This window comes from Anser brachyrhynchus (genome assembly GCF_964034855.1).
Source record: "Anser brachyrhynchus genome assembly, chromosome: 3".
Classification (NCBI taxonomy): domain Eukaryota; kingdom Metazoa; phylum Chordata; class Aves; order Anseriformes; family Anatidae; genus Anser; species Anser brachyrhynchus.
The window spans coordinates 22,422,570-22,444,470 of NC_137696.1; the positions used below are offsets into that span (position 1 = coordinate 22,422,570).

General features: G+C 44.8%; 2 protein-coding genes across 2 annotated transcripts in view; one reads left to right on the forward strand and one right to left on the reverse strand.

The window, feature by feature from the left end:
- Positions 1 to 5,819: 5,819 nt before the first annotated feature.
- The window catches only part of CAPN13 (calpain 13), an 81,884-nt gene continuing 65,802 nt past the window's right edge, over positions 5,820 to 21,901 (reverse strand). The window contains exons 23-25 of the mRNA XM_080587662.1: positions 13,202 to 13,257; positions 11,250 to 11,344; positions 5,820 to 9,436 (exon numbers count right to left, since the gene is read on the reverse strand). Coding sequence (XP_080443788.1) covers positions 11,318 to 11,344; positions 13,202 to 13,257 — 83 coding nt within the window. The 3' untranslated portion in view covers positions 5,820 to 9,436; positions 11,250 to 11,317. The remainder of the gene's footprint in view (positions 9,437 to 11,249; positions 11,345 to 13,201; positions 13,258 to 21,901) is intronic.
- LOC308193227 (uncharacterized protein) lies at positions 16,708 to 20,241 on the forward strand. The gene is made up of 2 exons (XM_080587655.1): positions 16,708 to 19,512; positions 19,897 to 20,241. Exons 1-2 carry the CDS (start codon positions 17,407 to 17,409, stop codon positions 20,212 to 20,214), a joined length of 2,424 nt encoding a protein of 807 aa, XP_080443781.1. The 5' UTR covers positions 16,708 to 17,406; the 3' UTR covers positions 20,215 to 20,241.

The following is a 21,901-nucleotide window of genomic DNA, read 5'->3' on the forward strand; positions in this document are numbered from 1 at the left end:
GAATTCATAGGAAGTGTCTTGCATGGCTGGTGTCTGTTCTTGCAGATGATACTTCTCACAAATGATCCTTTCCTTTCCTTGCCTTGCCTTCCTTCCCTTTCCTAAATGAGCAGTATTTCATATAGCAAAAGGCAGGTTTGGAGGAGGATATTAAAGACGGCCATTGGCTGCAGTGACTGTTTTCCATGGGGGGCAGTGTGACTGCTGGAGATTTTGTTTACTAGGATTCCTGTCTTGAGTGCTGCAATACAGTGGTTGTTTGGGGGTTTTGCTGGCCGCTTGCAGCTGGCTCAGGGATTTGTCTTTATTATTACTGATACTGCTAATCACGAGCATCACAATTTAGTATGAACAATCCTGCTGCTGTGAGAGCCTGTAAAGCAACGTGTGCTGCTACTGACATGCAAACAGCTCCCTGTCTTCCCAGCCTTTGTATTTACCCTTTCTTGCAAACGTCTGCTGGATGCTGCCTTTCCCTTCAAGCAGTAAGGGGCACTGCCACCTTACATGAAACGGGTGGCATGATAATATTGTTTGATGCCATATTTTTCTGTCGTGGCGTGTGCACACTTGACTACATTGCTGCACTCCTGGAGCTGTGCGCTGAATGATGATGGAGTGCCGCTGACAGCGTCGCCTGGCAGCCCGATGCAGGTTGATGTGAGATGTGTGCTTGCTTCCTCTGCTGGCTGCTCTTCTCTGATGTCTGTAAGATTTGGAGTTGTTTTAGTTTATTTTCTTTCACGTTGTGACAGGAGAATGTTTGTGTGTGTGTGTGTGTGCACAGAGGAGTAGGGATAGAGATGATCTCCTCCAAGTGCCCTCATTCTAGATGATATCTTGCCTTGGGGCACTAATATACACAGCTTGTTTTTAGAGGCTTGATAGTATTCAATCTTGTTTTTATTGTAATTACTTTGTGTAATATAGACTTATGGAGACAATAAGATACTTGTGATTTTTGTCTCAAGCTGTCCCTCTTGATCTTGCTTTATTTTTGTACGTTATCCCTAGGCATGGGGCAGGTCTGCTTTTCAAAGCATCAAACTCCAGAGCTACAGTGAAAGCTGCAGGTCTGATTTTTGTGCAGAGCAGATATGTGCGGAGCTGGCTGAATTAGCTGTTTCATGGGGCATCTGCAGTAGAGCAAGACTACTAAATCCTTGTTTACAATCACATTGGGTTTTTGTAGCCAGCATGAAACAATAAAAGTCTGCAATGTCCTTCTTGCTTAAGGATGTGTTTCTTTATGCTGAAGTGGAAAGTCTTTGGTGTGATGGCAGTGACTTCGGTCTCCATTTTGATGACCACAATCTCAGAGCGTGTCCGCTGCACATTTCAGTTCACTGGCAGTGAGGATGGAGGTGAGATGCTAGAAGCAGTTGGTAAGAAGCTCACCTTACCTCAGTCTTCTCAGTATCTTGCTTTTGAAATTCTGGCCTTCAGGCTCAGGAAGAAAATTAACACTTTAACAGCTTGTGAAGACATTCACTATGGACAGACATGGAAAACACTCATTCAATTAGAGCAAAACACTAGGCCTTTCAGACAGCTCTGTTCACCTTGGTCTGCTGTAGGATCATGGAGACAGCTTCCATAAGACACAGTGCACTTTGGGACATGTGCTTGGAGGGGGTGGCTTGAAGCCCTAGTGCAGTCAGTGTGTGTGAAATTTAGACAAAATGGGGCACCACATGGAAAAAGCAAAGCTTCCCAGACTCGTTCATTAATGTGTCCCAGTAAGGGTGAGCAGGACAATCCTAGACTGATATGGGGAGTTGTTTCTGTGACCTCTCTTCTAAAGTTCTTCAGCGTAGATCAGCTGGAACATCATCTGGGAGCAAAGAACAACATTTCAGAGTAGAAGATTCTGAATTAAAGCTGGTGAATTAAAGTCGTTCAGCAAGTCATTGCAGGACCATAGTTGTACCTTTGGGTTTTCCATGTAGATCAATGGAAGATGATGAAACACTTCTGGTAATGGTATGCATAGCCCAGTGAGAGAAGCAACAGGCTACAAGACATATGGGATGAGAAGACTGGGTGCTTAGGGAATTACACACCCATCTGTGCCATCATTAATGAGCAGGCATGGTCCTAACTGGTTTGGGAGAGGAAGAAGACCTATACGTTGGTGCAGCAGTTAGCATGGGAACCTACTGGTGTCCATCAAGAGGAAAAAGTCCTTGTCCCAGCTAGAAAAATCCATTCACGTCCCAATAACTTCAAAATCTAAGAAGTGCTGATCACAATAAATACTTATGTGAATAAAAGAATTGCTCAGGTTTCATCAATACAGTACCGCCAACTCTGTAATGCGGTGTTTTAAAGGAGTCAGAACACATTTGTGTCCTGCGTTTCCCATTGTCAGTCCCAAGAGATACAGACAAAGAAATCTGAAAGGAGATTGATCTGAAGACTTTTATCATCCCAAAGATAGACTGAGTCACTGTATACATAATTTCTCGAACATAGGGGGTGTAATTTAGAGATAAATACAACTCCAAACAACTATTCCACGTAACTGATGGTAACAAAAAGATCTCTGTCACAGTCTGGCTTCAGGATTTTCAAACAAAACAATATGTTTTCTCAAAGAAAAAAAATACTTCAGCAAAATCTGTGGGAGGCTGAGCGCTCAAAACAAAAAAAAAATCTTGTTGTCTCCTGACATATGCTTTGGAGAGGCTGTGGCAGCCTTTTAAAAAGCCTCTTCAGTGTCACTCAGGTGACTGACTGGCTAGCACAGCTCTTCTTCCTCTTGCCTCACGCTCTTCACCCCTCCTGTGAATAGCCTATGAGCAGGGAGCATCTCCATTTCTTTCCTTCTTTAAAAATTTCTTCTATCTCCTTATGGATACTAACAGATCAAATTTATGATTTCCTTCCTGTCCTGCCGCATCCTGTTTGGCCATATCATTTCTTGGAGGAACACCACCTGCAGTGGTGCCTCAGCTCAGCTCGCAGGTCTGCCCCAGGCCCATGGACCAAGGGGGGGCATTTGGACTGCTCAGCATTTTCTCCCCAAAGCAATATTTTAGACTGAAAGCTGAGGTGCCAAGAAACATTATTTTTGCCAAAGAGGCAGCATTTCTGTAAGAAAGAAATTGCTCTAATGACTGGAAACAGTGTGGTAGAGCACAGATTTGTTACCCATTATGAAGCTGCACCACTGCATATGGGCCCTTTGGTGGCACAGCTGGAGCTGCTCCCATCCTGTCCAAACCAGGGTGACGTGCAAACCTGGGCAGTGGGAGCAAGGAAGGGCAGCAGACTTTGTAATGACGCTTGGGGAATTTTAATGAATGGTTAACATTTTTTTCATAAAAGCAAATATTTTGTAACTATTGCATTATTCTTATGCTTCGTAGACAAAAATCTCAGCTCTGTGCGGCAGGGTACCTGGGTGCACTGCACATCCCACAGTCTCGTCACCGCTGTCAGATCAGCAGAGCACTCAAAACTACACAGAGAAGGAAATACGACCTTGTTTACAACAGCTCTTCTGCTGGCTTTTGTGTTCAGATGAATGGTTTATTCTCATCTGTCTAATTGCTTTGCTTTCCAGCCCATTCACAGAAAAGCTGGGAGCAGCATTGGTCCACTTCCCCACCAGGACTGAAAACAACACTGGTGGATGATGTTTGCTGTTACTTTATAGGGAAGGCAATTGTTCCTTTTTTTAGTTTATCAAAGACTGAGCAATCTCTCTGTCTGAAGATTGATCTGTTTGCTTTAGTTTTGTCCCACTTGATTGATTTTCTTGAAGTCAGACAGGACTGGTTTTGCGGAGGAGAAAGCAAAGCCATGCACTTGGCACCATGCTTGTCCAGGAAACAAAGGAAAATGGATTTTTTTTTTTTTTTTTTTTCTGAGCAGCTCCATGCACTTGCAGCCTTTTACCTCCAGGCGAAAATGTTCAGTGAATTTTATACTGGGGCTTTCATCCCACTTGCTAATGCAGAAATACAGCTGCAAGAAAAGCATCTGCCCTGTCAGTGAGCAGTCAGTCTGCCGGGAGGAACAATTGCCTGTGCTTGTGTTGTTTTGGGCAGATATTTTTAACTGGCTCCGTGAGATCTCCAGGCAGGCTAGTTCAGCATTTGCTTACTGTTAGAAAAGTCTTAATAGTATTCAATCCACACGTTTCTTCCTTCAGTGCAAGCACTTGGCATCTTTTTTAACCCCAGTTCAACACATCTGTCCTCATAGGTCATGCTTGGAAGACCAGTAGTTTTTCTCATGGCACTCACAATGGCCAGGGGTCGCTGGTGGCTGCCCCTCAAGGGGGTCCCACCGTCTCTCTTGGTCCAGAGAAGCCCCTGCCTGGTCCTGCGATGGGCTTGTGGTTCTGCATTGAGCTTCACCGTTCAAATTACGCCCTCGTGGCTGCCTGTCACAGCTCTGGGGCGAGGGACAGCTTCAGTGCAGATGCTGCACGGGCTGTGCTGGCTCTGAGGTGTAACAGCTGTCAGAGACTTATCGTGCTGGAGGGAAGAAGGCAAGAGGAAATGAAATAAAAGCCCAAAACCAAGGGCAAAGACAAATTGCCTCCCAAGTTGCTCATTCCAAGCATGCTTGATAACTGCCTTAGCATAACTTGTAAGGCTATATTTGTCTATGAGGCAGAAAGAAAGGGAGAGAAAATAATTTTCCATTGAGGTCATTCTTGCTCACTTTTTCCTCTAAGAAAACCAATGTGCTCCCTAGCCCTTGTCACTCCCTCGCCCACCATGCTGCAGGCTTGCATTTCTCTCTTTGCTGAGAGGCAACACAGTTGCTTTCCTCGTGATAACGACAGTCAGGGTCTGCAGAGTTCTCAGTTTCACAGCCTGGTCAGCCTTGCTGTGCACATCTGCAGTGCAGTACTGAGATCATGTTATTCCTCCTTCGCTGGCTTCAAAAGCTGCTGATAACACCACTCCTGCCACTCTGGTGGTATTTAAACAGCAAACAGGAAATCTAGAGCTGCCAGGAGGTGGCAGCAAATTAGGGCTGTTTCCATGATGCTATTAAAGCCCAATTAAAAAAGGGAAAAGAGTTAATTTTCCTTAAAGGGAAGATAGGTTTTGAGAAAGGTGCTAACTCAAACGTTTACCTCCAAAGAGGTACCTGAGGTACAGATTACATAGATCTGCAGATCTACACCCACTAACCAGACACTGTGCTAGGAAAGACATGTCGAGCCCAGAGTTTACTTGCTCCAGCTTTGCTCTGCACTTGAAGGCCCCCGAGCTTGGGCAACGTCGCTGGGTCACAGGCTCAGCTTTTCTCATGCAACAGGTGTTTGGAAGCAAAAGCTGGGTGTCTCACAGCATCCCCTCACCTGGATGCCCAGGCTAAGGCAACTGCTGGTGACCAGAGGAGATGCCTTTGAGAGTGATAGCCCTCGACTGTTTCTTTTCTGGTGAAGATGTTGAGTTGCTTTTCAAAGAGCTGCAAGGGTTTGGCAGCCATAGCACTGTCACGTGGAAACGAGCCCTACTACCGACAGCCTGTGCAAAGCAGCACCTCCTTCTGTCTATTTGAACACGCCAGTGATTGACCTATTTGCTGTCCCTGGTTCACATGTAACAGAGACAATAAATGGTCTTTCTAATGTACCTGCTACGTCCTGTCAATTTTTCTCTCCTCCCCTTTTAGTCCTCTCTTTTCCAGACCAAAAAATCCCCATTTATTTAATGATTCCTCAACCAGAAGATGCCCAGAAACTGATTATCTTTGGTGCTTTTCTCTGAACACTGTATAACAAGACACACCCACAAGAAGCTGCACATATATTGGTCTCCTGTTTGAAAATATTTGCTTTTGCAGGTTTGGAGAGCAAACCAGAGTTCAGACCTTCAGAAGAAGTCTGCTGTTCAATCCTGCCATCTGCAGCCCACGTCTAAAACTGCTGGAGGCTTTGCTGCTGCATAAACAAGCCAGCATTTGGAAATGAGTAAACAACCCCTTCTTTAAATAATCTGCTCAGCTGAACTTTCTAAGTTTAAACTTCCCAGGGGTGAGAACAGGAGAAATAGGTTTTTAAGAGGAATGGATATGCTGTGAATGAGATAAAGTCATTTCTCTAATAACTGAGTAGTTAAAACACACACCTTAAATAACAAATTAAGATGACATCAGTCTCAGGGGTGCGTCTGTCTCCCTATCAGTGGTGCAGAGGACTTCATTTAATCTGAGCAGATATTGCCAAAAAGGTGAAAGAATCTGTTCCTGACCTAAACATTGCTGCTGCTAACTTTCTACTATGACACTTGAGCCTTGGGCCTTTTCAAAGGCCCTCCGGTTATTCAGTCAAAATTAAATGAGAGTTTTGGAAATCCTACCCTTTTAAAAAAAAAAATCTATTGACTGCTCTGCTATTGGCTATTGCTCTGCTCTTGACTTAGAAAAAGAAGTAGCTCTTCTATGCCTAAGTTTTCCCACTAACACAACAGAACCAATTAATCTGCAAAGCCACAAATATTTTTATAAAAGTACAATGCTAAGTACAATGCTAGTTATTTTTTGTTAATGCTATGGTAGAAGTACATTATTATATTGAAATATCCAGATGTTCTTGTGTAACAGAAAAGCCAGGCTGGTCCCAATATTTGCCTGTGCTCTTGCTGAGCTACCTGAACACAGGTGGTCATCGTTGACCAGCTTTAAATGTTTCCCTAAGCTTGGGTACCAGGAGAAAGAGAGGTACCTCTTTTGAGAAATGGTCACCTTCTGACTGAAGGCAGCAGCATAAGCTGAGCGCTACTCGTCTTGAAGATGTCCCTCTGGGCCGCACACAGGCTTACCAGCCCACTGCTGATGCAGGCAGTGAGGGTCATACCCAGTCTTTCCCCCTTCAGCCAAGCCCAAGGTTGTGTCCTTTTTGTGGCCTAAGAAGTGTGTTATATATTCCACAGAAACAGATGCAGTTTCTTCCTTCTCTAACTTGTTAGCACAGCCCAAGGTAGAAAGGGAGGTTTAGTTCGTACAGAACCGGCCCTGAATCCTCCTGGATTCTCATATTACAGTAGTATGGGTTAATCGAGGTGTGGGCATCAAAACGTCAAAGTCTTTACCTTCTGGAAAAGCTGTAATCCAGGCTGCATGCTCTGGGAACACCTGCCAGATCAGGCACTATGACGAGCACCTGAAGGTGTTCAAGGTCAGGTTGGACAAGGCCCTGGGCAACCTGATCTAGTGGGTGGCAACCCTACCCCTGGCAGGGGGGTTGGAACTAACGAGATGTTCTTTAAGGTCGCTTCCAACCCAAGATACTCTGTGATTCTAGGCGCACCATCCCCATAAAGTTGGCCTTCACAGCTTAATCATGCAAAGCTATATGAGATATGAAAGTTTCCCCTCTTTATCTAACACCACACTGATCCGAGCTGCCTTTGCTTTTAATGTAGGCACTTGCATTTGTGAAACGCAGTTAAGTTTCTTGGTGCTTCTGTAAGTAACAGTCACTGCTGTATTACGGTCAAATCGTTTTTCCCTGCATTGACCCAATTTTGGTTTTTCCAGGCTAACAAACACCCTTGCCTTTGCTTGTGGTATGGTTAATCAACAAGTCTGTCACAACGATGGATTCCTCCTGAATTGTTTCTTAATTAGCTTGGTTGGAAGTGTAAATCGAGTGGAATACCAATTCTTCCAATGCTACAGACAGGCAGCTATGTTCAGCTTGATGGCTGTCACTGCTGCAAACCTGATGGAGATGTAGGTTCGTCACTGAGACCGCTGGTAGGCACAAACCACACTTGCCAGAAAGGCTCTGCCTTTGGGTTGGTGTGATGCAGGTAAAGGTGGCTTCTATCCAGCAGTGCTTGCAGCAGTCACAGGCTGCAAGTCCTCTGTGCATGTGCATAGATGCAGCCCCTTGTGGGAGAAGAGCCACCATCTCCACTGTCTGGGGAGGAGGAGACAACCTCCCTCTTACATATTTCAACCTTATATATCAGTGACGTTTCTTACCTGGGATGTCTGTTGTCTGCTGCTAGCTTTTTGATAAAAAAGGAACATTTTAGTCTGTGGCACGAGATCTTTGTCTCATGACAGGCAGAATTACCTTCCATACAAACAAATACATATATCCCAAATACAGGAAAAGCAATATATTGTCTGCAAAATAGGGTTTTAGCAATTGCTCTTTATGCACTAATCTTATTGGTTTGTTTCAAAATGACTGAAAAATATCAGAATAGTCTAATTTTACTGATTTTCCTCTGCCCCACATTTTCTGTGAAAGGGTGGGTACAGTGCCCCTGCTTGCGTAAGACTTACCTATATGAGTAATGCTCTCCAAGCTGCAGAATGAGACATTGCTGCAAAATGACTTTACCTTGTGATGTAGCTGTTGCTCCAGCATGTAACATCTTACTGCCAGATGAGTAAATCTGTGGCTTGTGTGTGGATACCTTGATGGAAAATTGTGCAGAGGGTCTGGGTGAGGCATGGTATGAATGATATTGCCATGACTACCCTGAATTGCTTTCATCCATCAACATTTGCATCCATCTTTTTGGCATTTACACAAAGAGAGACTTCAGAGATTTTTTTTATTCAATAGTTGAATGGAATAGATCACTAGATTTGCTTTTATCATCATGATAAAAGTATGGAAGTGGAGTTTGTGTGTGGGCTACTGAGAGGCTACAGTTATTTAGCATATTTAAGTTAAACATTTGAGCAGCAATTTTATTTGAAGAAGCCCTTCTAAAGACATCAGGACAGAGAAAGAGAACACAATTCAGATAAACTTGTCTCTTCCCAAACGGTCCTGATGCACACGCTGGAAATCAGACAAAATTCACTGAACAATGTTCTATGTTTCTAATATGCCTCTTCATCTACGTAGCAAGTAAAGTTGAATCCCTACAGCTGAGGAACATACACAAGACTTCCTTTTCTTTTAATAAAGTGTAAAAAAAAATGTAAAGCTCCTGGTGTTATTTATTAATTACAATTAATTTCTTCAATCTTTTTCTGGCATTTAGAAATGTCACAAAAGCAAATTAAGAATTAATTCATAAAAACTGTCTTAATTGGTTTTATTACCTAAGCAATAAACAGCCCTTGCAAATAAAAGGCCTGACTCTGTTCTTATTTGCAATGGAGTTAACAGAGCAGTTCCCAACTTCTGTGAAGCAGGAAAACCATCCAAACTATTTACACAAAGATGAGAGGCGATTACAGTCAGCACTTCCAGCCTGCCTAGGCCATTAAGTACTACCAGCTTCCCCATGGATCTCTTTCTTCTCTCTCCAAAACAACTCCAGTTCACCTGAGAAGGACCATCAGTCCAGACATCTGAGTGCCATCAAGCATAAGTGAATATCCATAAGAAAACCTGACTTCATGCCTTCACAGTTATTGTTTCTTCAAGAGCCCCCTGGATGGCTTTGTACGGGATGGCTTCAAGCTGTCTCACACCAAGGAGCAGAAAAGCCACCTAAAACAAAGGCAAAGAGACTCATTCAGAACACAGACAGCTGGATGTCAGTCTTTAGAAATAATTGAGAATATTCTTTCCGACAGATATTTTTTCCAACAAAATCCACGTCATCACATCACTCATGATTTTTTAGGCTCTAGTTGATAGAGTTTCAGTTCTCTGAGGGGCCCATGCTGTGACTGCCCAATCACCAGCTGTAAGCAACTGGCAAATAGCTGATGTGAACTGCTTATGAACACCCTACAGGTATAATTTCATTCAAAACTGTTAAGTTATGATTAATGATATATTTGCAGAACTTATGATCAGTTTATGAATGATTCATGAGGGGAAGAAAGGAGACTAAATAGACTATGAATATCTTTTTAGGCAGCAATTTAAGCAACTTCATCCCCCAAAACGAGGTCCTTTGAGTCTCATATTTACCTAATGACATTGTGTGGTGCAAGGGGCAGGTTCTGTGTTATGAATAACCTGTTTCTACACAACATCAATACATCAAAATACAGCTTTGTTGTGACAAAGGGAAAGTGTTTTGTCCAAGGCAAGTCTGCAAAAGGCAAACATTTAGGTAAGTAACTATGTACAAGCAGAGCTCAGAAGGGTGAAGGCATCACAGTGATGAGCAGTAAAGCTCAGCTGCTGCTGCAGTTGGGTCTGAATCTACCACGCTCTCTCCCCAGGGGACTGTAATAGATTATGTATTTCTCCTTTAACTTCTCACTGAATCTGGCATCCAATGTCAACTGCCTTCAGAAATAGGATGCAAGATACCAGAAATTCTGTTTATGTATTATTATTTATCACAATACCTGACTATAGGAAGCCTCATGTGGATGCAGTCCCTGAATTCCAGTTAAGATCCAGGGGGAGAAGGGGGTGTGTTTTTTTGTTCTTCTTCACTCAGTTTTTGATCCCGGTTGGTAAGGCAAGTGAGTGACTTTGCCCAAGAGTGCTCACGGAGTTCCCGGATTCAACCTCACTTTGCCCAAGAGTGCTCACGGAGTTCCCGGATTCAACCTCAACGCAATGGCAGGAGGCTTCTGGCTCTTCATTGTGCCTTTTCTCTAAGGATTGGGTTTTTGTCCCTGTTTTCTCCTCACTGCCAACTGCCTGGGACCAGCACTAATGCTTTACCATTGCAACTGGGAACAGCTGCATTCCAGTGGATTACCAGAAGCACAGTAGCTGAGGTGGTTTATGGATGTATAAGCTGGACAAGTTTTGTAGGAAAAAGCAGAGTCCTTTACTAGAACCAACTAGCAAAGTTGGAAAATTCAGGTAAACTCTCTAGGCCTGACATGAAAGGAATAAACATCAAATGAAACACAAGGTGAGGATTGTTGTTCAAAGTAAATTAATTTACACACTTCAGTTAAAAATGTAAAATCAGACTGGCAAAAAAGTTATATCCTTAACCCTCTAGTTGGCTTTAAATTTGCTGGTTCTATGTAAGATATGAAGGAGTAGTTACATCTCTCAGAAGAAGACAAAAAAGATAAATTCTACTAGTTGATCTACTGAACATGTATCACCTTATGAGGAAAGAGAGGGCATGTGGCTAACTGAGCCGTTGGTGGTCTGAGCAACCAATAATGCCATCAGCAGTTCACCAGAAAAAAATAAAATTAAAATTGCTTGAAGTCCAATTCCTTTTGTAGCACTCACTCACCTTCGGCAACCTCTCCCAGCCCTCCTCACAGTGCAGCTCTCACCTTTTCTCTACCTCTCAAAACTAACCGTAACTCGGGGTGAGCTTTTGATAAAGCAACCCACTCATGTTCACAGTGGCCAACGTAAGGGCACCTACCCCTTTCATCCCAGTGTGTATAGTACTGAGGAGATTTCTCACCAGCCACATTGAGCTCGGACAAGTCTTCAGATGTACATAACAAGAGTCAGCCACTGGAAAGAGGAAAAGAAAAGGCACATTTATATAGTAATGCTACACTAAGTCTTGAGACTTGTGTCTTGGTACCTGCAGGTTGAGACCCAGTCACTGCAGTCCTTTTGTCCTGCACAGAACTGTTATGGGGTTTTGGGACTGTCTTTTCCCACTATTACAATTCAGGTGCAGAAAAACCTTCCATAAGTTACTTTCCACGGTCAATTGCAGTAGCTGCAACAGGAGCAATCACTGCAGGGATGGTGATCTACCTGTGGGTCTGTATGTACACAAACACACACACTCCACACAGGGACCACAAACCCTATGGAGAGAAGCACGGACTGTGCACAGACCCAACCACAATCTCTCGATACACCCTTTTTTCCCCGCTGGGAAGGGGATGGGGGGGGGGGAGGCCGCAATCTCCTCCCCAGCACGGCCAGGTGGTGGAGGAACTACAACTCCCAGAGTGCCCCGCGCGGGGCTGGAAGTTGCCATGGAAACCGGGGGCGGTGGCACACGCTGAAATGTGCAGGCCGCATTTGTGTTTGTTTTTTTTTTTCCCCAATAATTTTAAATAGGATTCTATTTTCAACAGCCCTTTGATGAGCTGCAGATAGAAGGTGCTGCGTTGGGGGTAGAGCAATGGCAGGCCTCCTGAGCAGAAAACTGTAGATAAGCTTTAAAAAAAAAGAAAAAAAAAGAAAAAAAAACTATATATGTATTTTGAAAGGAAAAGGGAAATAAATAAATAAGTAACCCTAAAATGTAGGAAAAAAATGGACAACCAGAAGGTGAAGCACTGGAGCAATGACGCCCTCTCCCTAAATCTTCCTGCCTCTGCGCATCCCTGCCACAAAGTGCTCCCACCCAGCCACTCTTTCCCACCCCCACCAAAATTCCCGAGGAGCCAGAAACCTCCCTATTTTCTGCCTTTTCCATGCCACGAGGTGTCTGGTGGTTGCTGTATGAATTTATTCCTAGAAAAGTCCAGCAGTGCGAGACACCCGGCAGTTCTGACCACTCCCACCACCATCATACTCCACTGGAGCAGGTACTTTTCAGGAGGAAATAGCCAGTTCCCTTTTCAGCCCTGCATGATGACCTCACTGAAGACACCAATTTTGGTGCTCTCAGGCACAGACAGGTTCTCAGGCTACAGGTCAGCACCACGATGCTCTTACACTGGCTGTTCATTGCACCAAGCATCACCACAGCTACGAACATAACCTGTGGGAATGCTGCAGTTCTAATATTAACCTCCTTGGTAAATATTACAGCCATCACCTACTGCTCATCAGCAGCCACATCTCACCCAGCCCCGGTTCCCCACTGCAAGCTGACCCCATGTTACCCACTTCGTGCTGTTGAGATCCTCTGGGCACAGCTGCCACCTTCCTGGCCTTGTCTGCTTCACTCCATCGGTACCTCACCTTGATGAAGCCCCAGAGCACCAAGTTTATGGGTGCTCAGCAAACCTTGTCCCCAGAATGCACCCTGGGCATTACAAGTCAATGCCTCTGACCTCGCCCTGTGGCCTGGGCGGTGCAGGTTTTGTCTTGCCCCAATGCAATGTTTCCACCAATATTGGTTGGGGGCAGCAAGGGAAGACCGAGTGTTTTGGACATGGATGGCCACCACAGAGCTGTCCTCACATCAGCAAGGCTGCATGACTGTGGCTGGAGAGCCCCAGATAAATACTTCCTAGCTGTCCATTAAGCGCACACAGCCAAGCAAAACCTTTGCCACTATTGACGACAGCAGCAAAACTCATGGCAACATTCATGGCACTAACACACCACCTTTAGCTTCATCCTGCTAACATACTTGATAATCCCACTGTTGAGCTGGAAAGAAGGAACAAGCATCCTTACCTCCATTGCCGTCACCAAAATTTGTGATCCACCATTTGCTAAGTTTTGAAATGCACCTAGGGACAGAACAAAGAAAATTTTATTTTGTGAGGAGGAAGCAAGAACACAATGCAGTCTGCAAAATAAGTCCATACCAGCCGACCAGCAGAGCTGTGGTCCTTGTGCTAGGATGCCTTGCTCAAGTGTCCACATGCAATGTCTTGCCTAGCCACATCTTATTTCTGTGCTAAGTACCCCTCTGCCTTAGCCCTTGCATCACAGCCTGTAAAAACATCCCAACTACAGGTCCAGAATTTGGCAAAAATCATAGAATCATAGAATCATTCAGGTTGGAAAAGATCTTTAAGATCATCTAGTCCAACCTTTTAACCTAGTACTAAAGTAAACCATGCTACTGAGTTCTACATATACATGTTTCTCGAAGACCTCCAGGAATAGTGACTCAACCACTTTCCTAGGCAGCCTATTCCACTGCTGCACAACCCTTTCAGTAAAGAAATTCCTCCTAGTATCCGACTAAAACCTCCCCAGCACAACTTGAGGCCATTTCCCCTCATCTTATCATTTGGTGCTTGGGAGAAGAGACCAATCCCCACCTTGCTATAGCCTCTAAAGTAATCGTACAGTGTGATAAGGTCTCCCCTGAGCCTCCTTTTCTGTAGGCTAAACAACCCCAGTTCCCTCAGCTGCTCCTTGTAAGACTTGTTTTCTAGACCTTTCACCAGCTTCGTTGCCCTTAATGTAGGAACAGGAGTGCTCAGTGTGACTGCTTTCATCTACTCGTAATTTGTTTAGATAGGACCTTGTGCCTGAAGAATGACAGGAAAATGGTGAACTAATGAAAAATATCTTCCCACAAGGAGACTTTCTGTTGGTCGTTTTCCATCCTCCCTGGCAGTGAGCAATCATGGTGTGGCCTGAGGAAAGTGATTCTCTTGAAGTCATTATGCCTTACAAGCATTTTCCATGGAATATAAATGCAGATGCTGCTGTTATTCAGCTAGAATTTGAAATTAACGTTGCTTAAAGTTTTCTGACAGTACACGTTGCCATCAGAAAATTTAAACTATTCAATATTGATATTCTATGAGCATATTTCTATTTGTTTGTCTAGAAGAAATGTTCAAACCCAATAATTTGGATGAAGTAGAAACAGTATTATAAGTTCCTATTTATTTTGATATTACTTTTCTCTTAGAAATGTGCTGTTATAAACAGTAAAAACATTTCTCTAGGAGCGTGTTTCCCACCCTGAATAGAAAGGGCATTGTAAGTTCATGAATGTTTCAATACCTATCCAGCTTTAGACAAATTGAAGGGTGTAGGAACAGGGCATAAGGGCCCATTCCTCATCAGCCCCCTAGGACACTGTTTTCCTGGGCTCACAGGCAATCAGAGCTACCTATATGACCCAGAGCAGAGAGAAGGCATGGCTAACACAATGAAAGGCATCCATCCTATACTGTTCTGGAGAAAGTGTGTAGAACAAAGTAATCACCATGTTGCACCCAGTCCCTTGACAAGGATGTATTTGCAGGGCTGCTTGCACTCAGTAGTCTTTCTAGGAACAAACTGCAATGCTGAAGTTACCTTTAAACAGAACTGCCCCTTTACAACTTCATTACCTCCAGTTAAATAGAGTACGGAAAGAAGCTGTTACATTTGGTTTGATTCTCATCTCTTCACTGGCTATCCTGAAAGGATGAGTAATGGTTTAATGGGACAGGTTTATCTCCACTGCTGCATTCACATCATCATAAAGGTGGACTGTCTTTTATTCAAACTTGTCTCCCTTATCCTCTCCTCTAAAAATCTTACTCACAATGATTTGAAAAATGTATTCCACATTAAACCCTCTGTAAAATGATAACTGAAAGACTTGAGAGCATTTTAGAGACTTATTACAGACAGCAATGAAACTTTAGAGATTATTTTCCAAATCAGTCTAAAGGAGTTGTCTTTATACTGGCACTTAAAATGTAAGAGGATATTTTTATGATGTTGAAAAAAATATGCTATTGTACTGCTTTAGGTATAAGAATTTCTGTCTACAGCAAGTGACATCATAAGAATATGGGTCTTTAAAACTTGCCTGATTTTAATGAAAGTATTAAAATAAGGACATGTTCTGACTTTCTGAGCTACTTCTGTACTTTCTTAAAATGGAAGTTTAGGCAGCATCACCCAGGCAGATCCACTGACCACTGGGGGCCCATAAAACATCAGTGGTAAAACATGCACAGAAAATGAATGCTCATTTCCATGTGCTGCTCATTCCAAACCCAGCTCATTCCAAAGATGAGGTAAATTGTTGTAGCAGTGTTCTAGTACATGGGTTACAATTGCTGGATTTATATAACTATTGGTATTTCTAGTCAAAATGCTTATAATTATAGTAGTAAAAGCTATGTTTTTGTAAAACAGACTATCCTTATTTTTAGGCACTTTTGTTTATAAACACTCCTTCCTTGGCAGACAATAGATAGACACAACACAAGAAATGGAAATGTTTTCTCACTGATGAAACAAAGAGTATAAAATACAAAATATGTAATACAGTAAGCTGAAAGGATTGCTGAAATTGTTAAATCGTTGGATAGGCCTCGCACAACAAGACTCAGCTCTAGCCACAAAATCAAGGCTGAAGAAGGAACACAGTGCCCAAAGTAGAACTCAAACAATTGAATTAGCTGAGTTTGAAAAAAACAAAACTGCTGAAGTGGTAAACAACAACAGAGCATATGCAAAATGGAAAAAAGAAAAGTACAAGGTGAAGAAGACTAAGAGCCTTCATTAGAAAGACCCCAAAGTGTGACCACCAGAGGGTACTGTGCATGAGGAAGTAGGAGGGACAATATGATAATGAGTTCTCAGAAACATTAACATAAATCTTGACCTTTCTTGGAAAATTGCATGAATATGTATATCTACGTACCATGAATAAGTACTATCTCCCACGTACCCAGCGCTGTTAATAAAGAATACTTGCTTTCTAATTCTCCAAAGTGAGTCAATGAGTCTTGGAAAGTTACATCGTTTTTTGTGTTTCACTGAGAAGGATCTCACACCTCCTCCTTACCAAAAAGCTGAGAGAACTGTAATGAACTTGGTGGGAACATCTCTCCAGTTTAAAAAAGAAAAAGGCACTTATTCTTGTTGTGGTTTAGACTTCCTGACTTTTAACCAAAACAGAAAGCCTTCCATTCTTCCATTTGAGACATGTTGTTGTACTGGGTCTGTACAAGGTACTGTACTGTACTGTACAAGGTAAAACCACCACAGTTGTGTCATTCCTCCTCACTGGGTAGTGTCCTTTCTGTGGTATTGCCAATGCCACCCTGGAGGAAGCTCTGCTGCAGAAGAGGATGCTCAAGCTTGTGTAAAAGGGCACCAGTGCGAGGACATTTTAGAAAATGAGTCTTCCTTAGTGCATGGGAGCTCCAAAATAAGCCTGCAGAAGTCAGGCTAAATGCATGCAGCAAAAACCATTGTCAGCAGTGCCCCTGTGTCCTGGTTCCAGTTAGGACAGAGTTAAGTAGCTCATAGTAGCTGGTAGGGTGCTATGTTTTGGATTAGGATGAGAAGAGCGCTGATAACATGCTGATGTTTTAATTGTTGCAGAGCAGTGTTTACACCAGGCCAAGGACTTTTCGGCTTCTTGCTCTGTCCTGCCAGCGAGCAGGCTGGGGGTGCAGCAGGAGCTGGGAGGGGACAGACCCAGGACAGCTGACCCAAACTGGCCAAAGGGGTATTCCATACCATCTGACGTCATGCTAAACAATATATAGGGGTGGCTGGCCGGGGTGGGGGGCCGGCTGCTCGGGGATAGGCTGGGCATCGGTCAGCGGGTGGTGAGCAATTGCATTGTGCATCACTTGTTTTCTTACACATTATTATTGTTAATACTATTACCATTATCACTATTATTATTATTATTGTTATTATTATTTTCCTGTCTTAATAAACTGTCTTTATCTCAACTCACAGGCTTCACTTTCCCGTTTCTCTCCCCCCATCCCAGAGAGGGAGGGGGGAGGGTGAGCGAACGGCTGTGTGGTGTTTAGCTGCCAGCCGGGTTAAACCACAACAGTCTTTTTGGCGCCCAACGTGGGGCCCGAAGGGTTGAGATATCGACAAATCTGACCAGAGTGTGTTAAACTAAAATTGGTATAAGTATTGGACCTGCTTAATAGTTGCTAGTCACGATGTTGATTGCCTTAATCTCCAGTCTGCTGTACCTGTATTCCAAATTGAGTTTTATGGTGCGTTACTTTCTGTATGTGCTCCCTGTTGCACTGTTTATCCTTTCCGGGCCCTGGTTTAAGATTGTTATGGTACTGTGCGGTGTAACAATGGCTTATGAAATGATGAAATATCTGGTCACGACTTTAACCTGGTATTTGTACTCAGCACTGACGTCGACTCTATACTTTGGAACCCATATCTCGGAAACTATTAGCAATTACACCTATTGCCTGTTTTCATTAGGGAGCCAATCTGTGAAGGGGACAGGGGAAGACATGTTTCCCTACCTGTTCACTCTCCCTTTCTCCTTCACCACCACCCTCTTATCCCCCGAGTTAGTTACGGTGGTTCTCCGAGATGTTGAATATCCTTGGGATACTCAGACCAGCCTGCTCTTGTTGTTATGTCTCCTGAATGCGCTTCAGATTTTGTGGAGGGTTAAACAACTACTTAGGAATCTCATCCGGAGATCTGTCTTGAGGCGGGATAGTTGCGAGTGGCAGGGAGTGTGGGAGGATATGGGCAGGTTTCTAGAGCAGTGGTCACCTCCAGTGTTTTGGACATTCACCCCTGAACAACTGCAAAATCCTAAAAAGCTGGCAGAATGCTTGAAAAAAAGGTGTCATGACTCTGGCAGTTCCAAAGTGACACAAATCACTGTAGCGTGCTGGGGTCTGGCTTGTGCCTATCGAGCTGCAATTGATGTTATTAGCAACCTAGCTCCAGCTCCAGCTCCTGCAGCTACTCCAGCTCCAGCTCCTGCAGCCGTTCCAGTTCCAGCTCCTGCAGCTACTCCAGCTCCAGCTCCTGCAGCCGCTCCAGCTCCTGCAGCTGCTCCAGCTCCAGCTCCTGCAGCCGTTCCGGCTCCTGCAGCCGCTCCAGCTCCTGCAGCCGCTCCAGCTCCAGCCCCTGCAGCCGCTCCAGCTCCTGCAGCTGCCCCAGCTCGTGCAGCTGCTCCCACTCCTGTGGCTGGGTCAGAGAAACGAGCTGTAGCAGTGCAAGTTGACCCCGCAGAGGGTATCCCAACCCCTGTGGCAGACCCTGTGTCTGGGTCAGAGAAACGAGCTGTAGCAGTGCAAGTTGACCCCGCAGAGTGTATTCCAAGCCCTGTGGCAGACCCTGTGTCTGGGTCAGAGAAACGAGCTGTAGCAGTGCAAGTTGACCCCGCAGAGGGTATTCCAACCCCTGTGGCAGACCCTGTGGCTGGGTCAGAGAAACGAGCTGTAGCAGTGCAAGTTGCCCCTGTAGACAAGGTGAAAAAATGGTATAGAGGCTCAGGTCGTTTAAAACGCAGACAGTCTTCTGCTAAGTCTGGGCGAAGTGAAGACGAGGCTGGGCCATCAAAGGTGCAGGAGACTGAAGATGAGGATGAGGATGGCGAAAAATCAACAGTAACTACCCGGACTCCATACCAGCCATCAAAGGTGCAGGAGACTGAAGATGAGGATGAGGATGTCGGAAAATCAACAGTAATTACCCGGACTCTATACCAGCGTGAGCTACGAGATGTGCGAAAAGATTTTGGTCGCTGTATAGGCGAGCAGCTTGTCACCTGGCTGCTCCGGTGCTGGGACACGGGAGCCAATTATGTGGAATTGGAGGGCAAGGAAGCCAGGCGGCTGGGATCCCTTGCTAGGGACGCATGCATTGACAAAGCAATTGGAGATGGAGCACAATCTCGCAGCCTTTGGAGGCGTCTCCTGTCAGCTGTGAAGGAAAGGTATCTCTTCAAGGAAGAACTTGTATGTTTACCAAGCAAATGGACCACCATGGAGAAGGGAATTCAGTACCTGAGGGAATTGGCCGTACGGGAAGTAATTTATAAGGACCTAGATGACGCACAAACATCCGCAGATCCAGATGCAGTCCAGTGTACACCACCCATGTGGCGGAAGTTTGTACGGAGTGCCCCATCATCATATGCCAACTCATTGGCAATACTAGCCTGGAAAACGGAGGAGAATCCCACAGTGAATGAAGTGACTAAAATACTCCGGCAGTACGAAGGAAATCTCTCCTCTTCCCTAAAGGCCTGTGTCTCAGCTGTGGAAAAACTCTCTGAAGAGGTCCACCAACTTAAAGAGAATTTATCTTCCCCTCCACCTGAACGAACCAGTGTCCACCAGCTAAAAGAGAATGCTTTAGAGAAACTTTCTGAAAAGATCCACCAACTTGAAGAAAGATTATCTTCCCCTTCACCTGAACGAACCAGTGTCCACCAGCTAAAAGAGAATGCTTTGGAGAAACTTTCTGAAAAGATCCACCAACTTGAAGAAAGATTATCTTCCCCTTCACCTGAACGAACCAGTGTCCACCAGCTAAAAGAGAATGCTTTGGAGAAACTTTCTGAAAAGATCCACCAACTTGAAGAAAGATTATCTTCCCCTTCACCTGAACGAACTAGTGTCCACCAGCTAAAAGAGAATACCTTGGAGAAACTTTCTGAAGAGATCCACCAACTTAAAGAGAGTTTATTTTCCTCCCCACCTGTACAAACCAGTGTCTCAGCTATTAGGGGTAAACGTTCATCTATGCAAGGAAGACAATATGGTGGGCACACACACCGCGCCACCCTGTGGTTTTACCTACGTGACCATGGAGAGGACATGAGAAAATGGGATGGAAAATCTACTGCGACCCTAGAGGCACGGGTACGTGAATTGCAAAGGAAAACAATTGGGAAAAAGGAGTTCTCTGAAAGGTTTGCTGCTCCAACTTCCAGCAGGCAGTCCTTTAAACACAGAAATGAAGATTCTGACCAGGACTAGAGGGGCCCTGCCTCCAGCCAGGGGGAGGAAAGGGACAATCGAGTTTATTGGACTGTGTGGATTCGATGGCCTGGCACGTCAGACGCACAGAAGTATAAGGCTTTGGTAGACACCGGTGCACAATGTACTCTAATGCCATCAAGCTATAAAGGGCCAGAGCCCATCTGTATTTATGGTGTGACGGGGGGATCCCAGCAGTTAACTGTATTGGAGGCTGAAGTGAGTCTAACCGGTAATGAGTGGCAAAAGCACCGTATTGTGACTGGCCCAGATGCTCCGTGCATCCTTGGCATAGACTATCTTAGAAGAGGATATTTCAAGGACCCAAAAGGGTTCCGCTGGGCTTTTGGCATAGCTGCTTTGGAGACAGAGGACATTAAACAGTTGTCTACCTTGCCTGGTCTCTCAGAGGACCCTTCTGTTGTGGGGTTGCTGAGGGTTGAAGAACAGCAAGTGCCGATCGCTACCACAACTGTGCACCGGCGGCAATATCGCACCAACCGAGACTCCCTGAGTCCCATCCATAAGCTAATTCGTCAACTGGAGAGCCAAGGAGTGATCAGCAAGACTCATTCACCTTTTAATAGTCCCATATGGCCAGTGCGAAAGTCTAATGGTGAGTGGAGACTAACAGTGGACTATCGTGGCCTGAACGAAGTCACGCCACCACTGAGTGCTGCAGTGCCGGACATGCTAGAACTCCAGTATGAACTGGAATCAAAGGCAGCCAAGTGGTATGCCACAATTGATATCGCTAATGCATTTTTCTCCATCCCTCTAGCAGCACAGTGCAGGCCACAGTTTGCTTTCACTTGGAGGGGAGTCCAATATACTTGGAATCGGCTGCCCCAGGGGTGGAAACACAGCCCTACCATTTGCCATGGACTGATCCAGTCTGCGCTGGAGCAGGGGGAAGCTCCTGAACACCTGCAGTACATCGATGACATCATTGTGTGGGGTGACACTGCAGAAGAAGTTTTCGAGAAAGGGAAGAAAATAGTCCAAATCCTTCTGAAGGCCGGTTTTGCCATAAAACAGAATAAAGTTAAAGGACCTGCACGAGAGATCCAGTTTTTAGGAATAAAATGGCAAGATGGACGCCGTCAAATCCCAATGGATGTGATCAACAAAATAACAGCTATGTCTCCACCAACTAGCAAAAAAGAAACACAAACTTTCCTAGGTGTCGTGGGGTTTTGGAGAATGCATATTCCAAATTACAGTCTGATTGTAAACCCGCTCTACCAAGTAACCCGTAAGAAGAATGCTTTTGAATGGGGCCCTGAGCAACGACAAGCCTTTGAACAAATTAAGCAGGAAATAGTTCATGCAGTAGCCCTCGGGCCAGTCCGAACAGGACCAGATGTAAAGAATGTGCTCTACACCGCAGCCGGAGAGAATGGTCCCACCTGGAGCCTCTGGCAGAAAGAACCTGGGGAAACTCGAGGTCGACCCCTGGGGTTTTGGAGTCGGGGATACAGAGGATCTGAAGCCCGCTATACTCCAACTGAAAAGGAGATATTGGCAGCATATGAAGGAGTTCGATCTGCTTCGGAAGTGGTCGGTACTGAAGCGCAGCTCCTCCTGGCACCCCGACTGCCGGTACTAGGCTGGATGTTCAAAGGAAGGGTCCCCTCTACGCATCATGCAACTGATGCTACATGGAGCAAGTGGGTTGCACTGATTA

Excerpts from the sequence above, each read along its gene's own strand:
- LOC308193227 (XM_080587655.1), top strand. The coding sequence starts at position 17,407 with ATGTTGATTGCCTTAATCTCCAGTCTGCTGTACCTGTATTCCAAATTG. Across the intron at positions 19,513-19,896 it reads TGGAAAAACTCTCTGAAGAG|ATCCACCAACTTAAAGAGAG; the intron begins GTCCACCAACTT and ends CTTTCTGAAGAG.